Raw genomic sequence first — 23,453 nt, 5'->3', positions numbered from 1 at the left:
GGTTGATGGGCCGGGTGGTGGTGGTGGTGATGGTGGTGCGGGGGCTAAATATATACCAGCTGTGCTGATAGTGCTGAAGGCTGGCATGTGCAACCAATCATACTTCCGGACTCGTGCAGGAGGAGGATCCTGCTGCTGTTTTCCGAGCCAATCGGCACAGATCCATAGTGTGTTGTGAAGGTGGTTGGGGGGGTGTTACCCAGCGTTAATGCAGAAGTGGGACGTATAGAATATAGATGATCATTTAAGGTCTTGAGTACCATGATGCCATGCTGTGTTTTATCTGCAATTTACATATCTATGCACAGCTGAGTGAACATGCCCGTAGTCGTGTTACGTAGTGATCCTTCATTGAGCACCATGGACAGCTCACGTGTGAATGTATGTGACTCCAGAAGAAGCTGCACAAAGTTAAAACTGTGTATTAGCATGAGACAAAGCTGTTTCTCTGTTTGTTTAAAGAGTGATCCTGAACACTTTTAATTATTCGTGACGTTTAGAAAAGTGTTGTGACACCTTGGGGATAATAATTCCTATCATTAATTCATTCAAACTTAAAGTGATCTCCGTGTGTCCATTTCGGCCTCAAATCGATATCCTATCTAAAGACGTACTTTCTCATCATCCTGTGACCAGCTCAGAGGTGCTGGAGGCACATTGTGCAAATCAGGAGCTTATTTATGAGCCACAGAGGATCTCAGGGGCCCCAGCACAACATGAGCGCAGCCCCCCCGAGTCATTAAAGAGTGATTTTTGGCATCTACTTCCACTCCCCTCAACCCTCCTCCCCTCAGCTCCCTTGAGGCTGTAGCAGCACCTGCCCCCCACCCACATTTGAACAGCCATTTAAGACGCTGAACATATGCGCACGCATTCTCTCAATTTAGCATCCATGCTGTCAGACACGCACGCCCACATGCTGTATTTATATATGTGATGCAAATGAAAACATTAAAACTCAAGAGAACTTTGAAAGAACTGCTGGATGACGTCTGTCCGCTCACAGACTTGCATCAGTGCACAGGTAGAAAGGATGTTTTTTTTACCTTTTTTGGTGGGGAAGGGCAGTGGCAGGTTTTGTATAATTGGTGGATTGATGGTCACGAAGGGTTATGGGTCACCTCCCTCACTTGCACGTAGACAGGATGACGGTTCTGGCTGGTTGACTGTGCGAAAATACCATTTAGGGGTGGCTGGTGACACGTTTATTGAGCCTGTCAAATTAACAAAAGCAATGAGCTGAGCCGGGACAAGAGTCACAATAACACACAGACACACACACACACACACACACACACACACACACACACACATGCAGAGGATAAGGGAGACAGAACATGTTTTTAATGTAACCTGATGCAGAAGTTGTGCATCAGTCAAACACTGATCTCTGTGTCACCTTGGGCTTTTCAGAGCTCCTGCAGAGCTGTTTGACGTCAGTGATGTTAGGAAAGGAAACGCAGTCTGAATTTTGCTTCCCAGCTCAACACAGTGCAGGAATCCATACCGAATGACTTTAAAAGAGACATCAAGGTTCAGATACACAGGAAAGAGATGAGGCGTCCACTGTATGTGTTAGATTATGCCATTAATGATTATATCATTATATAATCATAATCATTATATATTTTATAAAGTCTTTGATTATTCCATTGTATAGTAGTTGTTGTTGATTTCATAATCAGTACATTTTGGGGTTTTTTTTGTTTGTTTTCAATGAAAGTACAGTCACTTATCAGGTAAATATGGAGTGACACTGATAGTTGTAATAATGATTCAGAAATCAAATTAAATCACGATTACAGTTGTGGCACTGATGAACTCACTCCAGACTACAGGAAAATACTTCAGCCACAAAATGATCCATCACCCAAAAAAACTCCTACTGCACAGATGAGCAAGTCTGATTGGATTCTACAAGAAATGGACTGCAAAGTTATTATTATTATTGTTATTATTATTCATCTTTCAAACATGGAGCCAATAAAGGGTTAAAAGAAGACTTTAGTCTCAATGACTCATTTGTCTTTACTCAGGCTCAGGTGTAGTGTTTTGTTAGTGGTATCGCCACTGGTGACCATCTGTGAGAACTGTGCGCTGAAGCTTTGTTGGTGGAGGTAGGGGTCGGCTCCTAAATCGAAGTAACACCTCCAAATAGCTCAGTAAGTGCTCCTCCTCCCTCTTGTCTCCATTAAGAGGTTAGAACAGTCAATAGGTCCAGCCGAACACTGGGGACTGACCCTATTGATTTCACCGACAGGGAAGGAGGGCAGCCATTAACTCTGCACTTCCTGTGGCCTTGGTGGAACAGCTAAAACCCGACTGTGGTGATATTACACACTGATCCCATGTTTCCTTCTTTTCTTTTCTTTTTTTTTTTTTTTTTTTAGTGAACTAAATTGATATTGTAAGTTGTAAATTTCCCTAACATACTCTTTCACAGTATATGATAGAGAAGCAACCAATTAAGATCCAGCTGAATGCATGCAGGCCTCATAGATGGAAACTGTAACATCCTGCTTATGAGTAGCATATGAAATCTGTCATGTTTACCAAAGTGCAGGGTAACGTTGCTGTCTGACCTTTATCCTCTAGTACAGAAGCGTAAACTGAGAAACAAGATATTTATGTGAAAATGAATGTTACAGTGGACTAAGTGGTTGAATTTAACCACTTATTCAGTTTTGTATTTAGCACAGGGAAAAAATGCACAGTTTTCAATGATCTTTCTTCAGTGTGCATTAGTTCACTTCACTTTCAAACTTCCTTTTCACCAGCTACAAATGTCAGTCAGCTTATTAACTTATCCCAGCGTATATGGCTACCAGTGATAAGAGGCTACTTCAGGCCTTCTTCACTGAAACCCCCGCAGGGACCTTTCCCATAAGTTAATCAACATTAAACAAAACTATGCATACATTCATAAAACGAGTGGACTAACAGAGCGGACGATACATTAGTTTGACTGCAGACGGATTTGTGTCGAGCCAAGTGTTTCAGTATCTTCTGTAGATAATATTTGATGCAGACAACAGTTTCAACCTCCATAAATGTTTGATCTGTGTGAGCGTTTGATGAAACTTACTCTCATTCTCTCCATAGTCAGTGTGCACATTGTTTTTACCTGGTGCAGAGGTCTTTTGTTGTCTCACTTAGAGATAATTAGGTCCATATTTCCAAGTTTACTGTTGTTTTCCAAACAATTACATTTCCATGTTATTTTCCATCTCAATCTATGACATGAGCTTTTTTTTCTAGGTCACTGATAATGATTTTAATGAATTTTTTTTTACTATTCACAATCCGAAACCAAAGACTGTGGAAGTTGCATGTTTGTGTTTTGGTCTGCTATTGAGTATTGTTTCACTACAACACAAGTAAATATATGCGTAGGTAATTAAACGACAATGGTGGAGTAGTCTCAAAGCTGCACTCAATTCAAATCAGATTGCTAAACAGCTATAACTCATTTTTATAATAACAATATATCAAATGACAGTGTGGAAGGAGTCGCTCAAAGAGATGAACCTACAGAGAATTATCCCAGCTAAATGCGAGTGAATGTTGTACTTATATTTGCCAAATGACCAGAAACATGACAGCAACAGAAGGTTGCTCCATAATTGCTGGATGTGTAAAAAAAAAAGCAAATCTTTGCTTCACCATTTGAGTTATGTGTTATTAGCAACATGTGAAGAATAGTAATGGTCAAGTAGTAGTTGCCAGTAGTTGACAAAACACTTCAGTACAGTCAGACTGGCTCCATAAATTGTTCCTCTTTGTTGCCACTACAAATACTCAGGACACACACAGATTTGTTTGCTTATTTTTTTTTTTTTTTATCAAAAAAGGATATAGAGTATTTCATGTTGACATCAACAAACCTCTCAATTTACACAGCAACAGAAGCCATACAATCACACTTCAGAGGCACAAAAACAGGAAACTTTTAACTACTTCAGGTTGCACATTTGTCATTTTTGAAAATGTAGAATCGCTTGGTTCGGTTTCATCCTTCACGTCAATGAATCATGTGACAATGAAATCAGGGTTTTACAGAGGAAGGAGGAGGTACATGTAGTTAAGCAGGGCAATGGGGGTCCAGCCATTTGATGGTAAACATGAATCAAAGTAAAACCTGAGGAAACAGAAACAGAGAGAGAGAGAGAGAGAGAGAGAGAGAGAGAGAGAGAGAGAGAGAGAGAGAGAGAGAGAGAGAGAGAGAGAGAGAGAGAGAGAGAGAGAGAGAGAGAGAGAGAGAGAGAGAGAGAGAGAGAGAGAGAGAGAGAGAGAGAGAGAGAGAGAGAGAGAGAGAGAGAGAGAGAGAGAGAGAGAGAGAGAGAGGAAACAACAGCACAAACTCCATGTGGACCACACCAAAACAAAAACAGAAACATGGAGAGGACGAGCGTCCGCCTCTCAGACGGAGCTCGTTTTATCATTCTGATCTGGTGAGCAGCCCCGTCACAAACTCCTTGCACTTTCTTGTTGTCAAAGACGTTTGTGTTGGACTCTATTACTATATTTTCATACATACAGTGTATTTCTATTCATTTTTTTCTCTAAGTGTTTATTTTCTACATTTGTTATCACAAAAACACGACTTTTCAACAAATGCATAAAAAACAGTTACATAATGACTGTTCGTGACGTTTGACCAGAACTGTTACTATGGATTTATTGCTTTGTACACTGAGTAATGTTTGGTGCCACCTGCGCACTGGGGGTCCGTATGCTGAAACTTTGCTGCTGATGGTCTGTACTCCCTTGAAAATATGTGACTTCCAGCTAAAACCCAGCTGTGCTCTTCACCTTTGGTTAATTGTGCAAAGAAATTGAAGCATCAGTAACAGTTTCTGAGACAAAGACAAAGAAGTTCGAAAGAAAAGGAAACAAAAGGACGTACTACAAATTTCAATTTGTTCCATGCATAAATACACATCCACGCACATCTATATTGTGAAGTTCTGACTTAAGGTCTCCACAGACAGTGAAAAAGTAAACAAAAATTGGCCCCTTCAGACCTTGTCAGTGTAAGTGCAGAATGAGGATAAAACCTGGAGATGTGGTGTGTTTGTTTGTTCTTCCCACTAAGGAGACTAAAACACTTTTCATTAGGTAAAGACGGGTCATTACAATAAACATTAATTGAGATAATGTCTCATCACTTCCGTTCTGTAACGGAAATGGACAAATAGCAGTTTGTCCATATTGCACACATTTGCGATTGCCTTTCCTACAGTATCTTCTCTAGAACTGTAAATAGAAATCTCCTGTTTTGGTGAAGTCTATGCAAAGCATAGAAATATGTAAACATTCAAATACTTGTTTGGGAATGTTCACTTTATCTTTTACACTGTCATTTGACATTTTGAATATCCCTTTAGTTTTAAAAGCCCTGAAAACATATTTTCTCCATCAGCTTGTCTCCTTAACTAAATTCTGCTAAAGTTAGAACTGTTTGGTTATTTCATTTTTTCATTTATTCATGTTTTGTTCTTCTCACTGGTTTGTAGTGGGAGGGGCTCAGCTGATAATGTGTTTCTGTGCAGAGTTTAGCAACATTTGTTATTTTATATATTTATTTATTTTCAGAAATATTTAAATATTTCATGTTACAGTGAAATATGTTTTCATGGATTTTCACACCTATCCCTTTTATTCATGTAAATATCTATCTCATACTATTTTAGTTATTTTCCCTCATCATTAGGTTTGCTGCTCTAATATAATAAGACTCATATTGATTTTGGCTAGTCTTTATTGCACAAACTGTTCATAAGGTCGTGTATGACCATGAAACTCTTCTTGAACAATGTCTAATTTTTAATCTTTAAACTCTGATACATCTTTACTCTGTGCACCTTTAGTTAGCTCTATGAAGGACATAAAATGACACAAGAATGAATAAATTAATGAATAGATGCAGAAGCAAATGATTAAATAAATGCATAATAAATACATTTTGGTAAGGCAAATTACTATTTTATGTATTTTTACATTTGTTTGTTTATTTCTACATGTATTTATTTAGTTAACAATTTCTGTATTTATTTAATTATTTATATATTTATCCAATTATTTATTGATGCATTTCCCGATTCATTTTTGTATTCTGTATTTGTACATTTATTTATTTATCTCTTTCTGTATCTGTATGTTAATTAGGTAGGTAGACGATCCTACGTCAGTCTAAAGCCGGATTGGTTATAGTGGTGTAATCGACTGGATGGATCTACCACTCAGGTATTGTCTTGACTTGACTGGTACACAGGAGCTTTGCCTTTAGCTCGCTACTAGCCACTAAGCTAAACTGATGTTGTTCAGTTTAATTCAGTTAGATTTTTTAGTGCCAAATCTTGATAAACATTATCTCGAGGCACTTTACAGAGTACCATTATAATATTATAGCGAGGAACCCAACCGTTAGTGAGTACAACACTCATCGTTTCCCACACTTTGTTTAATGTGGCCCTGATGGAAAGTTTTGTACATCGTCACATTGTATTTGCATTCTGCGTATTGTCAGCTGGTTTTCAGCCTCCCATCTGTTCACTTCTATCCTTCTCTCTGTACTCCGGAAACTAGCTAAGGTTTATCCAAAAGGTCTCTTCCTTTATCACTAGGTTCCTTTTGAAAAAAAACATTGCTAAAGAGGTCTGAAAAGTCGTCAAATCTAGGATCAAACTCACTAAGGCTGGACATACACTGTGCGATTTTAACAATTGTTCTGTTAAATTCCAACTCAAACTGTGCGAGTAAATCGCATGCGATGAAAAGCCAAAGGTCACGATTTATGTGCTCACACTGTACAGACCGATGGTCGGCTGCGACTTGACTGCTCACACTATACGTGTGAAAACGCTGGACCCCTGAAACCCGGAACACTGGAACTGGTGATTTCAGAGATGCTAACCAAGGAGGAAAGTGCTGCCTTGGCCTTTTGTGCCATTCTCTGTGCAGAAACGTCCAAAAAAGAGGCGCCGGCGTATATGGACGCGCAGATGGCTGGGAAGACGTGGACAATACAGTCTCTCCATTTTACGAGGACTGTAGGTAAGCAGCACATTGCAGATAGCTGCAGAACTTATAACGCTAATATTAGCGCTAACATTAGCTCTCCCTGTTTTTTCTTTCTTGCTGCAAAGTTTAGACCAGTTATGCTGTGGTTGTTTCATTACTTAAATTACTTTCATTACTTCAAGTTCACTGATATCCATGATACACAGACCAAAATTTCCGAAAGGTTTGAAATCCATCCAACCGTCTGATTGCTGGTCGGGAGCAGCTCATCGGCTGTCATTACCCCCTGTACACTACACGAAAACTGACGCACGATAAAGCTGAAATTTGGCCGGGAACCAAAAACAGTCGTATGACTCAGAATTCGGCTCAGTATCGGACCAAAATCGTACAGTGTATGCCCAGCCTAAGTTGGAAACACTGGAAAGGCAAAGATCCTGTCTGTGTACCAGTCAAGTCAAGACACTAGTTAAAGATCCATCCAGTCGATTATGTTACGATATAAATGTAGAAATGCAGAAATAAATACATAAATAAGTACATGCAGAAAAACAAATATATAGATAAATGTAGAATTGCATAAGTAATTCAATGTAAAGGTACAGTAACAGAATATTTTCATTACCAAAATGTATTTAGTTTTAATTTATGTATTTAATCATTTCTTTTTGGATTTATTTATCTATACTCATGTTTTGTCTTTCACATATCTCAGTCATATATGTTTTATTTAAGACAACTCTTTAGACAATGCATTGGTACTACTAGACGTTTTGTGTCTTAACAGTAACTTGGAGTATAATAATGAGAATGGCTTTACTCCTGCACTACACTGCTGAGATGTGGCGGGTCGCAAATGCTAAACTCATATTCTTAATGGCAGAGGTACAAAATGGATCACATATAGCAAAGTGTAACCAAACAGTCATCACAAGTTGTTACGCCACTCTCAAATCAAATCTCTATAGCAGGTCACTTACATGATAAGGACTTAAATTTACACACATACGAAGCAGTGGATTAGAAAACAGAAATCATCACATTGTGCATTAAGAGGTCACACTACTCTGAGTGCATTCAGGAGAGATACAGTACAATCTATACCAACAGAGTGTCTAGTTTCTGTTTACAATGCTGTGCAGTGACATATTCATACACTGTAATGGCTGGCTTGTAGGACGTCGTACTGTAACAGTTAATTTGATAGATAAGGGGTCGGCTCTGATGGGCAGCTTCTATGTAACCCTACAGGCTTCAGTGTGGTCAGGAAGCCACAGCTGATGGGATGAAAATTTTCACATCTACACACGATTGCACTCCAAATAAATATATCTATTATCATTATGCATAATAATACATTTACAAACTGCCAATTTGATATGTCTTACACCTCTATTAATCAAATATCTTTAAATTTTCTATATATTTTAGCATTTTTTTACAGTAGTTTGATCATTTTTTAGATTTTTTTTTTTTAGAATTTGTGCAAACAATACAACAATGGATTGTAGTTTTTCTTGTTTCTCGTTTGTTGATATTTTTCATGACTAAACTGAAGCACACTCAGGAAATGAAGTCTACTCATGTCAGTGAATGCGTGTTTGGTCTAGGAGTATCCCTCATCCTGCCTGTATCCGTAGCCTCCTCCCTGTGCTTCTTCTTGGACGTACTCCTCCGTCTTCTCCCAGCCGGAAGCCCAGCCTCCATTCACCTGCGTGGTTGCACCATACGTCTTAGCTGGACCTCCAAAAGCACCGTAACTCTGAGTAATGTCGCCTGTCTCTTCTGCTAGCTCGTCTTCATCGATGAAGCCACACTTTTCTTCACTAGTCACCTCTGGGTCAGCCCATGGCTGCTTTTCTCCAGAAGCAAAGATCCCATAGAAGATCACGCCCCCATAATGCACCATGGAGGCAATCAGGAACACATACTGCCACTCCTCTCGAGTCTGAAAAGGAGATGAAAACATAGGAAAACGATATATTTTTCTTATTATTAACTTAAACCAATAATGAATTGATCCTACTAACAAGTATTTCATGTGTGCTGTGGACACTGTTTTCTGAAACCCATTAAAAGCACATCAGTCAGCCGCACCTTTGCACTGAGTCACATGTTCCTTCATTACCATGAACATGTAATGTCCCAGTGCTGCAAGTACACTGCAACACTAAATGGGTTAATATGCATCTGAAAATTGTCCCCACCATTTTACTCCTGTTTGAATAAAGCTAAAACTACAGTTCCCAGCTGTTTTAGAAGATAATTTTGCCTTTTCAGTTGGAATCTGGGAAGAGCTGGAACAGGCTGATACAGAATACATACAATACCATCACACAGTGTGGAATAAGATGATTTTAACAACCTTAAAGCTTCTTGAGACCAAACAAAAGCAGAAACTATATGTTAGTGGATTAAAATAATCTATAATTCAAAAATAAAACTGAATAATGCATATACAATTTCATATTTTAATTCAACTGCACTAATGTAATATTATCATACTCTAAGTCAAGCTTAACATATGTAGTATTAATAAAGCTTTTCAGTCACTGGATTTGATAATGTTCTCCATGTGTTGTTAGTGCATCGTGTCACAAAATCATTAAGCCTGCGTTACCTGTTATAAACTGTTAAAATATCTATACAGTCTAGTAGGCCTACAGTTCAACACAGAGGGAGAACCCACTGACCAGACAGATGAAAGTGCTGCTGGAAACACAAAATTCATTTATTGATGAGCCTTTTTGGTGACACTGATTTCACATTCATAGGAACTATATAAACATGTAATAAATGATTTATAACACACTTATGTAGTTGTGTGTAGCTATATGGAAATTTTAAAAGTACAGCATTTGTCCGCAATTGTAACTTATATGAAGACCTATATATAATACTGGATGCTTCGCAGGAGGACTTCAAGTTCTATTCAAATACATTATTGAACACTTCGATCAGTTTACAACTACGTTACAGTCTGTTGCAAACCTTGTATTAAACAATGTATATACTATGATTATGTACTGCTTACACATGATTAATATAAAGCATTGCCTACTTATTTACTGTAGATCTCCTTTAAGACTTATTACTCACATATGAATGACAGAATATTTATTACTCCAATGTTTGGAGTCTTAAGGGGAAAAGCCCTTACCTTGTTCTTTGTCATAGCACCAACAATTAGTGGGCACACCATCCCAGATAGGGTACCCACACCATTAGAGATCCCCATTAGGATACTGGCATAACGTGGAGCAATGTCCAAGTGATTGACGTTAAAACCTAATGGAGGAAAAAAAAAAAAAAAGGGGGTTAAATTAAAATAGTTTTGATTAAAATTTCCCATGTGAATTATGACAACTGGAGGGAAACGCCGTGACTGTATGTGTCTATTAATAAAAACAACAGATTCAGGACATAGTTGTGGCTAAAAGCAGAACAAGTGGTGAAGATCATGTTGGAGAAACAGGCAGTAACTCGCCACACATGTTCCTCCTCCCCCACTCTGACTGGCTGAATGAGTAAGTGTCCTCGCCGAGCTGCCGGCTGCCCGGCAAATCCCCCAGGACAGCTAGCACTGAATTATTAAACACTCCAGGAGAAGGCTCAAGAACAACAGGCAAGGAACTGATTTTGCTCTCAGTCACAGACCTCTGCATCCTCTGTATCAAAGCTTAAGCATAAAAGATCTGTTGAATGAACGATTAATATCTGGAATCTGATTTGCTGGTGTAATTTGAATGTTGTAAAAAAAAAAGAAAAAAAAAAAAAAAAGGAAATCTAGCACTCTAGAGCAATACTAAGTGCAAATGCAACATAATATTATTAAATAACAGCAAACACACAGCTGCTTGGGATGTTAATAAAACTGTAAATAAATTCAAATACTTTTATTTCAACGTTTGTTATATTTCTTAAACCTTACATTCAAAGCTGCCTGTCAAAGAGTCTGAACAGTCAGTACCAACCATCCAATCTTATTATCAAAGGAACTCTGGACAGTTTTAGTTGTAAATAACTGAAAAGGAATTTGGATTGAGACGAAAGTGCCAGTGGTCAAACGAAGAATAAATAAATTACTAAATGAAGAACAACTACGATGACACTGCTTCTTTTACTCATTTTATAGACAGATATTGGTCGCAGAAAACATCATTAGCGCTTTGTGAAATATGCAATGATATAAAAAGGTAAAAAAAACCTTAACTGTCCATTAAGCTGGCACACATTTAGTTTACATTGGAAGTACAGTCTGCTTTCAGCTACTAAATTATCAATTATCAATTATCACCAAAGGACAACAGGTCAGACTCGAATCTAGGGCACTGGAGCAAGGAGACGGTTAGCTTAGCATAAAGACTTGGATCCCTTTTGTTATGAAAATTACATAAAGGGTTAGGCACGCTCCATTAAATCCAGTAAACTGCTCACCAACGGTGACCACATCATTTCAGCTACAGTATATTATGTCCTAAATTGTACTTCACTAACATTTTGAATGAGCTGAAGGTGTTTTAGTTGAACTAACCTGATATAGCAAATCCACTGAAGCCCACTGCCAGCACCAGGAAGGAGATGGCCACCCCTTTGCTGTGGGAATATCCTACCACCAGCAGCAATGTGGCCTCCATGCCAAATCCTAACAGAGAGACAGCAAGTCACACACACACACACACACAAACACACACACACACAAACGCACAGAAACACATGAAGCCCACAGGCTATTGGTCATCGCGGTGCCAATTGAATTAAGCATGATACATGGTTTGCACTCAATTATGTAAGTGACGGACATGAAATCAATGCATAGTCACAATCAGCAACTCAACTTGTGTACAAGAATTGAACAGATAGATTTTTATTTTTCAAAAATACAAACACAAGTATCTCTTAAACCCATCTGGCAGAGATGAGCAAGTGAAAAAGAACAGTATGGATCTAACGCCGTGAGAATAACACCCTGTAAAAGTGCAGAGAGAAGGTGTGGAAAATGTTATTTCATTCTCGGCTCAGACTTCTCACCTCCACAGTTCATCATTTTCCTGACAGTGGTGGTTGTCACGATGTTCCTGCTGCGCAGGTAGTCAGCCAGTTGGCCGCCGATGGGCACAATGATGGTCATGACCAAATGGGGGAGGGCAGACAGTATGCCGACCTACAACCACACACAGAAAATCAACTGAATAAGGAGCAGCGCAACAACAATGTCTTTTGAGGAAGCAAAGCACAAAGTGATTTAGACTACAGATGTTGACAGTTTAAAACTATTAAATCTATTTTATCTTTTTATCATCACTGCTTTGAAATGTTCAGGGCTCAGAAGGAAAAGGTGGCATCACGCTCAGGATTTAGTGACATTTCCATGAAAGAGTGTAAAATCATTCCCTCATTCAATAAAAAACGTGCTTGTTTACTCTGTAGTGAGCAGTAAATGCACATTTCAGACACCAGTGAATCATCATCACTTACAAGTACAGTGTGGGCCAACTGTTCATTCTGCAGCCATAAACTGTGATGCATTGAATTGGGAGATTGTTAGCAAAAAGTAGTGTACGTGTCATGTTTGCTCGGTTGTGAGAGTTTTTGAGGGCACCATGTTGTGGATACATTTCACACAGAATTCAAACTTAAAAAATGTAGTGCATGGTAAATGTGGTTCATTATTTAGCAAATTAGAGTGTTTTTGTTTTTATTAATACTTTATTAATAATGACTTTGATTTGTTGGCTTTTTATGTAATAAATATTGAGCATGAAACCAAGTTTTAAGAAGCATTACAGGATTGTGTACAATACTAAACAGAAATGTTGCCATTTGATGTGTTGTGCCACAGTTAGCATAGAGATAATTTATACCTGGTATTAATTTTTTCACTTGTTCTCTCATTATTGATCTTCCTATCCTGTTATAGGAAACACGGTTGCACTAACATTGATTTTGAAGTGTCGCATGCTCAGCTCGCGAACACTATTGTTGTGTTTTTTTTCCCCACATCATTGGAATCTATCATTTATTGATCACACAAGTCCTGCTCCATGTTTGTGACTTGTCTGCTGACTTGTATCGCAAGCTCACCTTGCTTATCTCAAAGCCAAACACTTCCTCAAAATATGCAGGTTGGCTGATCAGCAGCAGGTAAAAGGTCCAGCTCCTGCAGAAGTTGGCCACAATGATTGCATAGACAGGCATAGAGGTGAAGAACTTCCTCCAGGGGGTCTTGAATTTCTGGAACAAATCATCACAAAAGATTCGATTTTACATAGCCTGTTGTGTCTCTTGGATGAAAGGCAGGAGGTGATGGAAACGGCTGACGGTACTGTGACTAGGTATTGTGTTGGTACTTCTAATAACAAAGGATTGAAAAGCAGGTATATTCTGGAGGCAGAGCCCTCACCTCAGCAGGACCCATTAGCTTGGCACTCTCTCCAATGCTCTCTTCAATGTAGCAGCGTTCCTCATCAGTGATCGTAGGATGTTCAGCAGGGCTCTCATAAGACACGAGGACCCAGAACATATACCAAAAGATGCCAAAGCACCCTGCATATCACAGACAGATTACATGTCAGAACTGAAGATAATTATAGATGAAATACTGCAGCTAATTTTGACCTCATCAGTAAGCACACACACACACACACACACACACACACACACAGACACTGATCTTTCCAAAATGCCTGAGAGAATAAAACCCAGACAGGAAAGCTAACTGTATTCAGTCCAGAGAGAAAGATCTGGGATTATTTATTGACACACCAAAACATTGGGGGGAGGAAATCAATACACAGTCTGCCTGGATAAATCCATTTGACTTTCACTGGACTCTCTCACTGTCAAACTCTTAAGGTTTCAGCCAGGCTTAAAAACACTTCAAAAACACTTCAAACACTTCTCAGCAGACGTGTGTCTATATATCATATATACTGTTCGTACTTTCTAAACACAGAATTATACCTCATTCCCCATTCCCCTGCGCACACATATCACATGCGAGCCCTCATCAATCAATCTTACCATAGACATAGAACACTGAGGACCAGCCTGAATACTGAACCAGGATCCCAGCCAGAGGCATCGCTATCACAGCACCAGCATAAGAGCCTTACAGACAAGGAAACGAGGGAGTCAAAGCTTTGCAAAGCAAACTTCTTAAAAAGGCAACACGTCATTTTTGAATACAAATTTATAAAGGCCAGCAGGAAGTATTTACCACAGAATGATAAGGTGGCCAGACGACTCCTCTCCAGCGGAGGAGCCCATTTACTCCAGATGCCATGACAGGCTGGGTAGGTCACTCCCTAAACACGCCACAGAGCAACAGACTGTATTAACTCACGGGGAGGAAACATTCAAAAACAGTTAGCAAGAGACTGGAAAACCATGTTCCTTGGCCTACGATTTTAAAGCGTGCAGTCTTCCAGATATGAACAGTTTTGTTTTGAAAAATGTGCATTTAAATGGGAATGGACAATGCTCATATGACATTCGGCTTCCCAGGAGCCAGTAGGATGATTGAAATTCAAATTATCAACATGTTACTGTAAATGTATAAGTTTGAGCAGTGAACAAACTACAGGCCACACCTATGCATTAATTTGCACCCAACGCCGTATTGCAGCAGTAAATAATGGTCCCAAAATACATATAATAACAAATAAAAATTAACATTTTAACCCTTGTAATTTACATGAACAAACTGAGTAAACTGAGCTGTTCATGGAGCAAAGCAGCCCCACAGCTATTAAATGTTCATCAGTCACTAATTTGAACAAATTGTGCTGATGTAAAATATAATCTGCACGGGCTTTCTAAGGAGAGCAGTGCAGTGCCACCAGTCTGTAAGGGATGAAATATTAGATTATAATATTAGATTGCTTGTATTTATTCTCCACAAGATGTAAGAATGATCATTTTTTCCTCCAATTAAAATGTGCTGCAGCATTTTATATGACGCTAGGCTGCTACTGATGGAAGGGTTATATCAGGCAGGCTTTCCCTCGTCCTAAAAAGTATCTAAATAATGCCCACCCACAACTCTGTCTTTACCTTTCATAATCTTTTATATTTGCATAGCTATGAACAGTACTATCAGCTTTATGTATTTTTCACTATGATAGACAAATTTCATCAGCATGCCAAGATTCATTATAGAGCAGGGTGTCAGGTTCCACTACGCAGCCAGAGGATTGATGTGCTTTTGCATATCAGCATTTTCCTTTTCATCAATCTGTGTACAAGCACTTTGCTGTCGTGTATCCAGGATGCAATGTGTGACAGTAAAACAATGAACGGGGCTATCCCACAAACACTCAGCTATAGCGGACTGGATAAATACAGCTCATCTCATGTTTCCTCTGGCTGAATATCCGGTACATGGTCCTTCAGCACAGTCTTCCCTTTTGCTTCCCTTGGAGTAAAATTTGCAGGAAGCCCCTTTGTATAGTGTATCATTGCAAAGCCCCAGCTATTCATAGCCATAATAACAGAAACTCACATCAGACACATGTAATCTTTATGAACTGTTAATGGTCAGAATATGTTCAGTGCTGATTTTTATTTACTTCACAGTCTATGATTTTTGATTCAAAAATACCACAGCTTTGGTTGTTAACAGTCTCTTACCTCCACCAGCCCTTGTAATATCCTGACAAAGATGACACACCCGTAATGGACTCGCGCAGCCGAGGGAATGAACATGTTGAGAGTCGAGGTTAGGACAATGGCTGCACCAAATACCCTGAAAATGATAAAATGCATTTTACATATATCATTTAGCAGCTCCCCTTTTAATCATTTCAACTGAGCTGCATGTATGTTAATATATATATATATATGTATAATATATGTAGGATAATATCAAAAATATTGTTGGCCTTATTCAAGTACTGTAGTCTACTTAGGTATAGTTTTGAGATACAGTACTTATACTCAAGTAGCCTATAGTTTTATTTTATTTTAACATTTTAGGAGGAAGTCTTTTTACTCGACTACATTTATTTTACACCTGTAGTTACTAGTTATTTTGCAGATTCACATTATTGAAACGAAACATAATCAACAAATTAATTGTGATGGATTATTATATCTTATTATAGGATACCCAGGCCTATATGAAGTACCCAGTTGAGATCAGCCCCACCTTCAGCATTTGCATGAAAGTGATCTTTATACACTGATGCATCAATAATTATATTAATAATAGTTTTGAAAAAATGGGGTAACAGCCTATACATTATTCTCCAATGGGCCAATAAGCGTGAATGCATGACTTTTACTTGTAACAGCTGTTTCTACGCTGTGATTTTGTAGGTTTTATTTGGTCTGAGTAGCTACTGGTTCCACCACTGAAAATATCAGTGAAACATAATCTGTCCGTATTTTTTACATGAAAGGCCAAAAGCGTTGTCTCTGTCTTTATCTCCTTTTGGAAAAAAGACAGACGTGTAACATATAAAATCTTCGTAGTGTACAACCCTCGCAGCACCAAAGAAGAGCGCGCACAGGAGCCACGCCCCTTTTATAGTCGCAGTGATTGGTACATGTTGCCTAGCAACCATTTTCACATCGGCCACCCTTCAAGAAATTAGTTTCACCACGAAAAATGAAAAATGATTTAATTAATTTAATTTGACATTGAAATGGATGAAAATATAAGATTGACTTGATAGAATTTACTTAATAGACTTTACCTTTTACTTTACTATTTGACTTTGCTAATGAGGCTATTTATGGAAAAAAAAAAAAAAAAAAAGGAAAATATCTCCTGATTTTTGTCAATTAAGTAGCCTAAAATAAAAAAAAATTATCATAAGGAAGCAGCTGAGCGAGTGATATGCCATCCATATATATATATATATATATATATATATATATATATATATATATATATATATATATATATATATATATATATATATATTTAAGGTGGCCTAAATTAAAATGTGCGTACAGGAGGCCGTTTCATAACTGGCTGCTCTGGCTGCTATTATTGGGTAATATTTGTTTGTGACTGATAAACCTCTATTTGCTCATGATTTGGGCCTCTAGTGCTGCGCTGTTTTCGCCTTCGTAGACGGTGCGTTACCAGTCACGATTCTCCTGCATGAGCAACGCACAGCCAGAGCAGTGGCCTGCAAATCTGCATCAAGATTCAATCCCTGAAACGTGCGGCGCTGTGTCGACGTTATATATCCCACTTGTCTGCAATAGGCTGCAATTATAATGACTTTGCATTGGCAGGGCTCATGTGAATAAAAGCCTTTGGCGACAAGACAGGGTCTGGTCTCCATGCCCTGAGAGAGCGGCAGATTAAACCCGGCTCCCCCCGGGGAGCTCATTAACAGGTGGCAGGAGGCCCTGACACTGGGAGCTAGGAGCCTGCCAGCCCGGTGCCCTGCCTGCTGCCCTGCGTCTCTTCAGAGCAGCTGACTGTCTGCTGCCTTTATGCAGCGATGCTCAGCCTGTATCTGTGAAGTGCTCATCCAAATAATTCAGATATATAGGCCTATATATATATATATATATATATGTATATATATTTAGCTTAAGCCTATCTTGTCTTGTTCATTTTCGTTTCCTATCTATTTAGATAAATAAGAAAGAAAGAAAACATACAATGAGAGTGAGAGGAGTTGGGAGTCGCGCCAGCTGTTTAGTAATTTCGTTTAATAGGCCAAAAATCATAAAATATCACAGCGCTTCATCTGCCAAAACGGATGGGGCTGTGTTGTATTTATGGTAATTCACGGTGAGTGCCGCCTACCTGTTTGCTGCCAGCCTGGAGGATATGTATCCTCCCGGGATTTGTGTCACGATGTAGCCCCAGAAAAAAGATCCGTGAATCATTCCCACCGTCTCTGGGTCCCAGTTGAACTTTGCTTTCTGGTGGATAACGTGGAAAATAATACCAGTGATTTAAAAAAAAATAAATAATGAACGGAACTGTTGAATATATGACCGTGTATTTCTTTTTTAGCTGTCCTTCCAGAGATAACGAAAAATGTGGAGAAAAAAAAAAACAAAAAACACTGTGTGAAGGGTCTGGTCCTAAGGCAGGCCTGTTTATTAAAGGCCTGCAACGGTTCATTTCGATGAGACGACACTGATCTGATCACCACCGCGATTTATCTGTTCTGTCCTGTCAAAGAAAAACTGTGTGGCAAGTAAATCGCTGATCATGATGGGTGAAGACAGTTATTTGGTTAACACCTTTCCCAAACGCAAAAACATAAATATATGCTTCAGTTTTACATAAATATATAGGCTACATATTCTATTATGGATTCACTTATTGATACATCATTGGACAGGTGAGTGTGCCCTTTAACCTTGACCAGGTGCCCTTGATGCAAGCATGTGCTTTCACGGAAATGTTTTTTTTTTTTTTTTTTTTCTAGAGTGGTGTCAACTGTTCGTGTGCACACGATTTAGGCTTTAAGCAAAGGATACAGTGACGCATTTGACTTTGAATCTATTTATAATTACACGACAGGCCTATACTACCCACTGAATATCCTACTGTAGAGGCTGACATTACAAAACGTGAACGTCTCTTTGGCCCATTAACGATTTGGGTATGCTTTAAAATGTGCAGGAATATTTAAAAAGAAAACAAATCCTTACAGATATCACCTTAAATTTTGAAAAGGCACATCAGTCATGATTATTGGGGCCAGTGAAGATTTGGGAAACAATTTTATGGCCTGATGTGGCAGTGGGCCTTTAGGCCTACATATTCTGTGCATTCTCCTCTATCCCCCCCCCCACCCTTGTCTTTGTCTCGATAAAATAAGAAGGGGGGTGTCTTGGCTTGGAAGGCGAGCAGCCTGCGTTGTTTTTACGCTGGCTGTCGTTGCCACACCTCTTTGATGATGATCTTGCCGTTCTGGTGGACGGTGCTGTTGTTGACCATGCCCACTATGGCCACGCCCAGGTTACACCGGATACCGAAGGAGATGCAGAAGCCCAGGCCGCTCATGATGGCGATGATGTAGCGGCGGGGCAGACCGAAGCACTTGCAGTCGCACAGCGGGGGCTTCTTCTCCGCGGCCTCCCGGGGCCGCCCATCCTCCGTCAGCTCGATCACCTCCCCGGTTTTCTGTTTCCTCTCTATCACCCTGCAACAGCCAGGTGAAGACAACACTGTCTACTGAGTCCCCAAAAGAAAATAACATCGCATGAGATGATGATCAAAAGATAGACGCATAAGTCCCCCATAATGGAAAATGGGCTATTTCTAAAAAGGCCCATTTTATTTACTTTATTTACACTCGGTGTGATTCTGTTATTATGCACTGGATCCTTGGATCCTGGGCGGTTTGTGGTGGTTTGTTTATCATTCCGATCAACAAAGTGCAGGAAGCCGTTCTTGCAGAATCACCATCATGACGACCCATAGCTGTGCAGGCAGTGAGGCCTCTGCACTGTGTTTTCTTACTGGACACTTCCGTCCGTCACACTGAGGAGCATCTTCTCTATGAGCTTCACGTCGGATCATGAAAACAACATGATACAATATCAACAAAGAAACAGACACCGGCTGTAGAGCTGAGGAGAGGCGAGCATGTCCCTGGCTGTACCGCATTGCAGCATCACTTTCCACACTAATTAGCATTCACGGGACCGAGCAGCGGCTCCAGCCTCCAGACACACGTCTGTGGGCATCCCTCAGTTTTTTTTTGTTTTTTTTTTCTTCCCTCCAGGAAAGTCACATTTATCTACCACAGGTTGTTTGTCAAAATGCTAGAGGCAAGTGACAAAAACCGACAACGTTTGAATTCCTGTGTCTGCAAATGAATGAGAAACTTCGAGGCTGATTTCAAAAGGGCAGATAAATAATCGAATAAAATGTGAATAGATGCAGGAAGAGGCAGTGAAATCAAAGGGCCTGACGCCCCGGAGGAAGAAAGACAGACAACTGCATTTTTTTTATGAAAACCTTGAAAACGAAATGTTGCCTGATCCAGAGTAAATCTGAAATAGCTTTAATGTGTTTTCCAGTAGATTCGGATAAATTGTAGGCAACACAGGAAATACCCCCCACCCCCCAAAATTTTTGAAAAACACGGAGGATGAATTCACAAGGGAATCATCTAAATATAGCTGGAAGTCTAACGTTTCATTCATTCATGCTGCGGAGCTCAGAAATGACCAGGCTGTCGACATGAAAGAAAAGTCATGCAAAACCATCTCCAGTGAAGAGAGGAAAATTATGGGTTTGAATTAATATGGGACACAGGCTGTGCAGGTTTATCATCATGCGTGTGCCCGTGGCCTTTGAAGAGAATATGAAATGCATCATCAATTATGAACGAACCCCCTAAAAAATTTCGCGCACGGCCTGTAAATGCTGTATAACCTGTCCGCTAATGAGATTCACGTCCGGGCCCTGCATCAGTGCACGTTTTCATCCAGTGGCATCCAGGTTCATCCAAACCCCTGCCATCACCACACACACACACACAGAGAGAGACACACACACACACACACACACACACACACACACACACACACTTGATTGCATAATTTTCTTCTCACTTCTAGAGGCGTGACCAGAGATCCCTGTAAGTTGTACAACAGTTATAGGTGGCCTGCAGACCCACACATCACCGCGGCTCCTGTCTAGTTCAAATTCACCATGCAAATAATCACACTCATTATTAAAAAAAAAAAAAAAAAAAAGCCCGTCCTTACCTGTACATATGACCCAGGGTCTTCCCTGCAAATTCCTTCACCCCCGCCGTAGCTCTCGCCTTCACTGACTCCATATCCAGTTTTCTGTGTGCAGGCCTATTTTCTCGATATTCTTCTACTGCCTAATCGTCATGTTACGGCGCGGGATGGCGGACTGCAGCGGCTACAGGGAAAACAGCAAACGAAGTTCTAACGAAGGTGAGCCCAAGGAGGCGACGATCCGACAAAGGAGTCTAATGTTCACAGTGAAAGCGCTGAAGCAAAAAAAAAACAAACAAACAAACAAACAAACAAACAAAAAAATAAAAACACCACCTAGGTGCAGCCTACACAAGGGGAATCAAACGAGCTGTGCGCCTTCATCCACCACCAACTCATCCCCAGCCTGGAGTACAGTAGCTGCGCCGAGTGCCATCACGACGAGAAAACGGAAAAGAGTGAAACTGATGGTCAGCGTCGTCGACCGATATGGATCAGACAAAAAAAAAAAAAAAAAACGGAGAGAGAGAATGAATGGAAAAATGAAAAAAAAAAAACCCTCAAAGTTTAGAAAGCAGAAGTGGGGGTTTGAAGTAGCTTCAATAAATCAAAGAGGGAGTGAGGCTGTTTCGTGTCTCCTGTGGTGAGCGCAGGTTCATCTGACGTCGTGTTCAGCACCGAGGTCAGCGACAGCGGCTCCGTGTACCACATCTGGCCAGCTGCTCGGCTCAAATGAGGGCCAGAGCCACAATATAACATGCTAATGCATACATATGACTATTTGTAATGTCATAAAGAAACATTGCGGGAGGTGGCAGAGAGAGAGAGAGAGAGAGAGAGGGAAATGTTTAATAGTTCAATCCCTCGCATATTTCAGAAGCTAAATAATAATACAACCCTGTTTCGATTATTTTTGTTTTATTCTTTCGTTTTCACACGTAGAAACATGGAAGAAAATAAGCACAGTAAAACCCATATATGAAAGCTGCAGCTCTCCTGAGGGCGGTGCTATGGAAACCAAATGAGCAGGAGTGGACACCCCCCCCCGCCCCCCTCCCCAACAGGCTCCTCAACGTAGAGATCCATCAATAATTTAAGCATCTTCCCGTTTTTCATCCCCCCGACAACCACATCCTCCCACAGTAGCATGAACACAACTTAGGAAACGTTTTTTTGGTTTTTTTTTGATATGTTGATGATATATTGTCATCTGGTACCTGTCCCTCCACAGACCGAGTTTATATAATAAAACAAAATAATAAAATTAGGCTATACACGCATGTAATGATAACCTGCTACTGCTACTAATACCACTGCTAGGCTACTAATCATGATGATAATGACAATCACAATATTATTCAGAACAATGTTGATTTTAGGGGAGATCTTAGATGTGTAATTTAAGGATAAAAGAGATGGGAGAAAAGCGATCAGTGTCCTACCCGTTATTTGTGGGTATTGGCCGCCACCTGGTGGTCACTTATAACACTGCAGCTTGCTGACACATAAATACAAGCCTTTAACATAATTTCACGTTTTTCGTTCTTCTTTCTTTTCTTCTTCTTCTTCTTCTTTCTTTGTGTGGTTATTGGGAGGTAATTTGGACCAAATATTCTGTACATTTATTTGATTTCTATTCAGGCTATATGTATGTTGCTATAAGTTCAATATGTTAGTTTTTCTTTTTTCTTAGTCCCCCTCAACTCACAGGTGTGTTTTGTTTATTGTTACTTCACTATGATGTCTGACCTTCTGCACAAATGATGTATGCGCAGAGTTGGACACTAGAGAGCCTTATAGTGTTTCCACATCCATCTGCTGAAGCGGCAAAGTTTCCCTGCACTTACAGTGCATTTAGAAAGTCTTCAGACCCCTTCACGTTTTCACATTTTATGTAGCCGCCTGATGCTAAAAAAAATAATAAAATAAAATAATTTTCCCTCATCAATTCACACTCAATATCCCATAATGACAAAGTGAAAACAGAATTGTATACATTTTTGCAAATTTGTTGAAAAGGAAAAACTGAAGTATCACATTGACATAAGTATTCAGACCCTTTGCTATGACACTAGCACCAGATATCCTGTGTGGAGATGTGAGAAACTTCCAGAACGACAACCATCCACTGATCTGGGCTTTATGGCAGAGTCCTCAGTAAAAGTTTCCAAAAAAGCAAGCAGTTCCTTCCTCCTCATGGCTTGGTTTTTGCTCTGATACGCATTGTCAGCTGGTAGACCTGATCAGGTGTGTGCCTTTCCCAATCATGTCCAATCAACTGAATTGGCCACCGGTGGACTCCAACCAAAATGTAGGAACATCTGAAAGATGGTCAAGAGAAATGGGAGGCACCTGATCTAAGTTTCAAGTATCATAGCAAAGGGTCTGAATACTTCTGTCAATGTGATATTTCAGTTTTTTCCCTTTTAGTAAATATGCAAACATTTCTAAATTTCTGTTTCCACTTTGTCATTATGAGCTATTGTGTGTAGATGGATAAAGGAAAAAAGAAGGAAAGATTAAAAAAAAAAAGTTTTGTTTATTTCAAAAAAAAATTAATAGCACAACACTGCAACATTACAAAGTGTGAAAAAATTGAACTTGCACTGAACATGAAATCTGAATTGAAGACAATGCGAACTAGATTGGGAGCCAGTCGTGGTCAAACATGCAACTTACACAAGTGTCATCTTGGAAATAACGAGAATGGACTTTTCAGTGAAGCAGATGTCTTGACCTGAACCAGTTAA

General features: G+C 39.6%; 1 protein-coding gene across 1 annotated transcript; it reads right to left on the bottom strand.

Moving 5' to 3' along the window:
- Window positions 1–8,560: 8,560 nt before the first annotated feature.
- slc17a6b (solute carrier family 17 member 6b) lies at window positions 8,561–21,460 on the bottom strand. Its single transcript, XM_071488678.1, has 12 exons — window positions 20,725–21,460; window positions 18,893–19,148; window positions 17,795–17,913; window positions 15,655–15,769; window positions 14,243–14,330; window positions 14,047–14,133; window positions 13,427–13,569; window positions 13,108–13,257; window positions 12,055–12,187; window positions 11,558–11,668; window positions 10,184–10,311; window positions 8,561–8,971 (listed from the first exon to the last, which is right to left on the bottom strand). The coding sequence occupies exons 1-12, from the start codon at window positions 20,796–20,798 to the stop codon at window positions 8,630–8,632; spliced, it is 1,746 nt and encodes a 581-aa protein (XP_071344779.1). The 5' UTR covers window positions 20,799–21,460; the 3' UTR covers window positions 8,561–8,629.
- Between the last annotated feature and the right edge of the window lie 1,993 nt (window positions 21,461–23,453).

The sequence above is a fragment of the Trachinotus anak genome, unplaced genomic scaffold (assembly GCF_046630095.1).
Source record: "Trachinotus anak isolate AG129_WGS33_773 ecotype Australia unplaced genomic scaffold, CSIRO_AGI_Tana_v1 ptg000011l, whole genome shotgun sequence".
NCBI classification, from domain to species: domain Eukaryota; kingdom Metazoa; phylum Chordata; class Actinopteri; order Carangiformes; family Carangidae; genus Trachinotus; species Trachinotus anak.
The sequence above is the reverse complement of the archived record's forward strand: the minus strand, read 5'-3'. Positions and strand labels throughout refer to the sequence as shown.